The 7500-nt window shown below is 43.7% G+C and overlaps 1 protein-coding gene across 1 annotated transcript in view; it reads right to left on the bottom strand.

Moving 5' to 3' along the window:
* The window catches only part of arap3 (ArfGAP with RhoGAP domain, ankyrin repeat and PH domain 3), a 76648-nt gene that overhangs the window by 4445 nt on the left and 64703 nt on the right, over positions 1–7500 (bottom strand). The window contains exons 28-36 of the mRNA XM_084041879.1: positions 7243–7317; positions 6370–6487; positions 4817–4945; positions 4346–4482; positions 4045–4127; positions 3482–3517; positions 1772–1835; positions 1534–1674; positions 953–991 (exon numbers count right to left, since the gene is read on the bottom strand). Coding sequence (XP_083898005.1) covers positions 953–991; positions 1534–1674; positions 1772–1835; positions 3482–3517; positions 4045–4127; positions 4346–4482; positions 4817–4945; positions 6370–6487; positions 7243–7317 — 822 coding nt within the window. The remainder of the gene's footprint in view (positions 1–952; positions 992–1533; positions 1675–1771; positions 1836–3481; positions 3518–4044; positions 4128–4345; positions 4483–4816; positions 4946–6369; positions 6488–7242; positions 7318–7500) is intronic.

The raw sequence follows: 7500 nt of genomic DNA on the forward strand, positions 1-7500 counted from the left end.
GTAATAGGTAAATATCGACTAGTCGACTACCACTGGGTCAAATTAGTCGACCAGTAAAAATCTCTAGTGGTGAAAGCCCTAGACTGCAGAGCTGACAGGTTTTCTCAGCACATGAACATTACAGAGGATCAGTTGATTCAGTGTTATTATCAGTGTTATAGTTTCTACTGCGGTCAAGAGGTGCACGCACATCCAAACATTTAGACGGGTGCTGGATCAAAATAAATAGATAAACTGTAAAGAAAAAGAGAAGGCCTCTTCGTCAGGTATACTGGTTAGTCTCTACTCCCTCCTGCTGACTGACTGACAGTGTGACTGGGTTTCTTGTTGTCCTTGTTTAGTCTTCTTTGTTTTCTCCTGTGTTTACTCTTTCCTCGGACTGTGCCCTGGGCCGGTGTAATAACTGGATGGGGCGCACTATAAATACCAAACTTATGAGCCTGTCAAATTATTGATGATTTCAGCTTTAAGACTAAAGAAACAACTACTTTACACACACACACACACACACACACACACACACACACACACACACACACACACACACACACACACACACACACACACACACACACACACACACACACACACACACACACACACACACACACACACACACACACACACACACACACGGCATCCTACCATCCACACCTCAAACATCCCCCGACACATCCTGATGATGTCATAACAGGAAGTGGCCAGCTTCCCACAGGAAGGGGCGTGGACAAGGCTGTATATCCTTTATAAAACAACAGCGTTGCCATGGGAACGCATAGGGTGGGTGTGAACCCAGCGCCGAAAGGAAGCCGCAGCAAAAATACCAAGAAACCAGTGGGATGTCAGCCATGTTGAGACTCTGAGAACCATTATGTAACATAACAGAAACAGATCACCACAATACAGAGAGACGAGGCTTCATAAGAGAGAGGAATGAAAGAGAAATACTCACAAAGAACATGGACAGAGTCCGTCTGGCATGGAGCTTCCTCTGAACACACACACACACAGACAGACAGACAGACAGACAGACAGACAGACAGACAGACAGACAGACAGACAGACAGACAGACAGGATTAGGAAGGCACTCAGACGCATGCACACAACACACACACAATTTTTCTTTTCTTTTTTTAAATTTAACCTTTATCTATGCTGGTCAAATCCCATTGAGATCAGAAATCTTTTTTCACAAGAGGGAACCCTGTTCAGGACAAGCAGCAGGACAAGTTGCTAAAGTACACTACATAAAAACATAACTAACAATGCACAACAAACGAAAATGAAGTCAAAGTGCAAACAGTCATAAGGCAGGAGAAATACTTTTCACATCATTTAGGTAGGGAAGCAGGTGCTCTGTCTGATGGAGTCAGCCATCTCGTTGGACAGGGTTACACTTTTAATGCATATCAATTGTCCATTGTGTGACTTGCAGTGCACGCGCACACACACACACACACACACACACACACACACACACACACACACACACACACACACACACACACACACACACACAGTGTTTCTCTCACCAGGGTCTGGTTGGCAGACAGCATGGTAGCGTTGCTGTCATCTCCTCTGATAGGAACCAGAGGCATGGTGCCAAACCTCTGCTTGGAGATGTCTGAGGAGGAGTGACGTCTCAACACTGGAGGAGGAGGAGCCTGGTCATTCTGGAGGGGAGGAGGGGGGGGGGCGTTAGGGTTAAGGTTGTGTTTGATGGTTGAACATCTGTGATGCAGGAGGAGGAAGAAGGAGAACCTGACCCACCTGAGCTCTGAGAAAACTGGTGATCCAATCCCACAAGTCTGCTTCAGTGTGACAACACAGGAAGCTGTCAGGAAGACACAAGACATTATTAGACAAACAAACAATGCTGACTCCTGTTCCAACAGCCTTGCAGTGGCAGTGGACAGGTCAGCTGACCTTCAAGACACACAGTGCAGCACTAACTCTCAGCTACTTATCCAAGCCTCCACCATCTCTTCTTGACTATCACAACTCCCTCATTGCTGGTCTGTCAGCATGCTCTCTCAAACCCCCTACAACGGATCCAGAAAGCAGCAAGATGCTTCGTCTATAACCTCCCTAAATGTACATGTAGGCAAGGCAGCAAGGCAGCATAGGCAGCATTCTCTGTTAGTGCTCCATCTACTTGGAATGAGCTCCAGAAATCCCTAAAAATCAGATCACTGCCTTCCTTGGGTCAATTTAGGGAAATGGTCTCCAACACTTTTGTTCCAGAATGTAACTGTTTTAATTAATTCCCGGCCTATCTGTCTTAGTTCTTTGAATATGTTTGAGTTTTCGCTGTCCTCTAATTCTTATATTGATATTGATGTATATAAATGTTTATTCCTGTTGAATATTATGTTGTGTATCTCAACTACATTGAAAATGAGGGCCTGCCCCTCAACTGTACTTTGAGTTTAAATAAAGATGATGATGATGATGATGATGACATGTCTGCTCTGGTTGCTGCCTGCATCCAGATCAAAACACTGGTGATGTGATGGCCTACAAGGCATGGCACCCCCTTACCTTCAGGATATGATCCACCCTCCACCCCTTCCTGCCCTCTTAGATCAGCTAACACAGGACGTCTGTCCCTCCCTTCCTTAAAACAACCTGGACAACGCTCCACACGTCCTAGACTCTTCTCTCTTCTCTAAAACACCCTGGACAACGCTCCACACGTCCTAGACTTTTCTCTCTTCTCTAAAACACCCTGGACAACGCTCCACACGTCCTAGACTCTTCTCTCTTCTCTAAAACACCCTGGACAACGCTCCACACGTCCTAGACTTTTCTCTCTTCTCTAAAACACCCTGGACAACCCTCCACACGTCCTAGACTCTTCTCTCTTCTCTAAAACACCCTGGACAATGCTCCACACGTCCTAGACTCTTCTCTCTTCTCTAAAACACCCTGGACAACGCTCCACACGTCCTAGACTCTTCTCTAAAACACCCTGGACAACGCTCCACACGTCCTAGACTCTTCTCCCTCCATCTCCCAAGCGGTGGTATATAACCTCCCCCTTACAGTCAGAACTGCAGACTCACTCCCCATTTTCCGACCACAGTCTGAAAACTCTCCTCTTCAGACTCCACCTCACGCCCTAGCACTTCTTGTTGCCTATAGTTTGATTGTTACTTGTTCACATATTTAGACATACTGTTTGCTTGTCCACAAATGCTTAGAATGTTATTTAGATTTATTAGATTTAGACGGATGCCAGACTGGTATCCTATCCTTTACACACACACACACACACACACACACACACACACACACACACACACACACACACACACACACACACACACACACACACACACACACACACACACACACACACACACACACACACACACACACACACACACACACACACACACACACACACAGGTCTATAGGTCGACAGATATACAGGTGAAGATGTTCTACAGATCAGATAAAAAGCAGCAGAATACTTACAGCTGGTGTTTGTCCATCATCACTGTGAATCCCCATCTGCAATGAAACAATACCTTCATTCATACTTTACACTGACATTACTATATTATAAAATATTCATTCATACTATACACTGAGTGAACATGCTATATTATAATATAATTATTCATACTTTACACTGACATTACTATATTACAGTGTGAAAATACCATATTATATTAAACTCGTATGTATACAATTACAGTATATGACAGTAAAAACACAGACGTTTCGATTGTACTGTACACTACCTAGTTGGTCTGGTTTAGTTTATGTTTAATAGATTATAGATTATAGATTATGGATTAGAGGGTTAATGAGAGGGACAGACTATAGTACCTAGCTGTAATGGATCATGGTCTTAAACACTACAGTACCTAGTTGGTATGGATTAGAGGGTTAATAGATTATGGATTATGGATTATAGGTTTAAACAGAAGGACAGTTTAAACACTACAGTACCTAGTCGGTGTAGATTACAGGGTTAATAGATAATAGATGATGGATTATAGGTTTAAAGAGAAGGACAGGTTGTACTACAGTACCTAGTCGGTGCTTTGAGCTTCCTGCGGATGCCGATGTAAACCTTCATTGTTTTCAGAGGCCACTCCTTCTCTGGCTTGATGCTCTGTTCAGGAACACACAGTAAACAACTGTTACATCATCATCACAATTATTATGCACAATCATCATACATTTACATATACAATGTAAAATAGTGGAAATAATAGATGTGCAAGTTCACAATGTGTCATAAACTTGTAGATTATTGTATTGTATTGTTGTTTTTTAACACTTGTTTTGAGTATGAAATGATGAAATATGGCCTCTTTTGGCCTACTGTACCTTCTTGTCTTTGAGCAGAACCAGCTTCTGGTCTCGGATCTGGAAGGTTCTGTCCTGGAACCTGTTCCCCTGGAGCAGCTTAGGAGGTTCCTCACGACACCGCAGCAAGCCCACCTTCATCACCTCACTCCTGTAGGCTGAAAACAACATTATCTATGTTCCTATAGGCTGAAAACAACATTATCTATGTTCCTATAGGCTGAAAACAACATTATCTTTGTTCCTATAGGCTGAAAACAACATTATCTATGTTCCTATAGGCTGAAAACAACATTATCTTTGTTCCTATAGGCTGAAAACAACATTATCTTTATTCCTATAGGCTGTGTGTGTGTGTGTGTGTGTGTGTGTGTGTGTGTGTGTGTGTGTGTGTGTGTGTGTGTGTGTGTGTGTGTGTGTGTGTGTGTGTGTGTGTGTGTGTGTGTGTGTGTGTGTGTGTGTGTGTGTGTGTGTGTGTGTGTGTGTGTGTACCTGTCAGAAGGTTGGTGCATTCTCCTTTAGGAACTTTCTTCACCACCAGGTAGGCGGAGCTTGGGTCGGCCATCTTGCACCACTGCAGGGCCTGTTCCAGAACCTTCTCTTTAGGGTGTAAGGGTCTCTCTGAACACAGACACACACACACACACACACACACACACACACACACACACACACACACACACACACACACACACACACAACCACCTTATATACTTGATTGTACGTCAAATAGCAACATTTTACAAGCTCACAACTAGAGGGTAGCGCAGGTCTGCCTTCAATTGGCACTCGGTCAGGGCATCATAATCTATGTCATTTGTGTTGTAATTACGTCCTAAAGTCCATATCGTTTGTTCTCACACATTGAATGAGCCACGCTTAAAGTAAAGTTTAGGTCTCAGTCATAGAGTTAAGTTGAGAGAGGAGTGTTTGCATTTTGTTTGCGTTTCACTATGCTGTTCAGCAGTGCACTGCGCTTCATATTGACTGTCTGTGACTGAGACCTTCACTCCTGTCTCATCTTAACTCTGTGACTGAGACCTTCACTCCTGTCTCATCTTAACTCTGTGACTGAGACCTTCACTCCTGTCTCATCTTAACTCTGTGACTGAGACCTTCACTCCTGTCTCATCTTAACTCTGTGACTGAGACCTTCACTCCTGTCTCATCTTAACTCTGTGACTGAGACCTTCACTCCTGTCTCATCTTATCTCTGTGACTGAGACCTTCACTCCTGTCTCATCATATCTCTGTCTGTGACTGAGACCTTCACTCCTGTCTCATCATAACTCTGTGACTGAGACCTTCACTCCTGTCTCATCATATCTCTGTCTGTGACTGAGACCTTCACTCATGACTCATCTTATCTCTGTCTGTGACTGAGACCTTCACTCCTGTCTCATCATAACTCTGTGACTGAGACCTTCACTCCTGTCTCATCTTAACTCTGTGACTGAGACCTTCACTCCTGTCTCATCATAACTCTGTGACTGAGACCTTCACTCCTGTCTCATCTTAACTCTGTGACTGAGACCTTCACTCCTGTCTCATCTTAACTCTGTCTGTGACTGAGACCTTCACTCCTGTCTCATCATAACTCTGTGACTGAGACCTTCACTCCTGTCTCATCTTAACTCTGTGACTGAGACCTTCACTCCTGTCTCATCATATCTCTGTGACTGAGACCTTCACTCCTGTCTCATCTTAACTCTGTCTGTGACTGAGACCTTCACTCCTGTCTCATCATAACTCTGTGACTGAGACCTTCACTCATGACTCATCTTAACTCTGTCTGTGACTGAGACCTTCACTCCTGTCTCATCATAACTCTGTGACTGAGACCTTCACTCCACTGGGGCGGGGGAGGTGACACTCACGGCTAGTCTCAAAGCCACAATGGAATGAGCTTGTAGATCTGCTATTTTGGCTGAAAGTTCACATATTTTGCTAGCTCTATAACACCAAATACTGAACTATTAGGAGTATTACAGTAGTTGTGTAGTATATTGTGTCTACAGTGTGTAGTTATAGTAGTGTGTCCTCACCCAGCTGCCCGTCCTCGATGGCCTCAAAGCTCATCCACATGTCCTTGTCTCCTGCAGGGACGTTCCTCAGATACAACACCTGATTGGTCAGCTCCTCTGCACCCATGGTGGGAGACACCTGCACAGGACAGAGAGACAGACAGGTTAGTACAGCAGCACAAGAGAGACAGACAGACAGACAGACAGACAGACAGACAGACAGGTTAGTACAGCAGCACAGGAGAGACAGACAGACAGACAGACAGACAGACAGACAGACAGACAGACAGACAGACAGGTTAGTACAGCAGCACAGGAGAGACAGACAGACAGACAGACAGACAGACAGACAGACAGACAGACAGGTTAGTACACCAGCACAGGAGAGACACAATATTTTGATGACCGGCAGCGGTCATCAAAATATTGTCTTAGGAATGCGACAAAAACTAAAAAATGAATTCATGTTTCCATGGGGTGACTGATTAATAGAAAAGAAGACATTTTGGGGGTGAACTATCCCTTTAAGCCCAATCCACACCAATGATTCACAATGCACCTCGTTGCAACTTGCAACCAGTGTCAGAGGTCAGGTCAGGTCAGAGGTCAGGTCACTCTGAATTGACCTGTCTGTGCAGAGGTTACAGTGTGAACCATCGGTGTGGACTGGTCTTTACAGAGCCATAAGGGTCCATTTGGTTCCCATTCATTATCAATCATTTATCTGGGGACCCCCTGGAACGCACTCAAGGACCCCTGTGGGGGTCCCCGGACCCCACTTTGAGAACCACTGGGTTAGAACAACCTGGACAGATTACTACTAGTAGAAATATCAGAAACAGAAACATTAAAGTACTAATAGTAGTAACATATGCTAGTAGTGCAATAACTTACTTTTAGAGTAATACAGCAGTCTGGTATTTTCATTTCTAAATACACTTCAATGATGAGGTCACCTGCCTGAGACAACTGCACAGAAAACATAGAAAACATGAATATATACATACAGTACACACTGACATTTATAGATCATGAAATATCTATTAATTAATGTAACCTAATAATTACAATTATTATATAGAAGACATTTTATGAATACTTTATAAAACTCTTAATCCATAAAATAAAAGTCTAAACTTTGATGATTCCCTA

This window comes from Gymnoscopelus microlampas (genome assembly GCF_963454915.1).
Source record: "Gymnoscopelus microlampas genome assembly, chromosome: 18".
Lineage (NCBI taxonomy): Eukaryota > Metazoa > Chordata > Actinopteri > Myctophiformes > Myctophidae > Gymnoscopelus > Gymnoscopelus microlampas.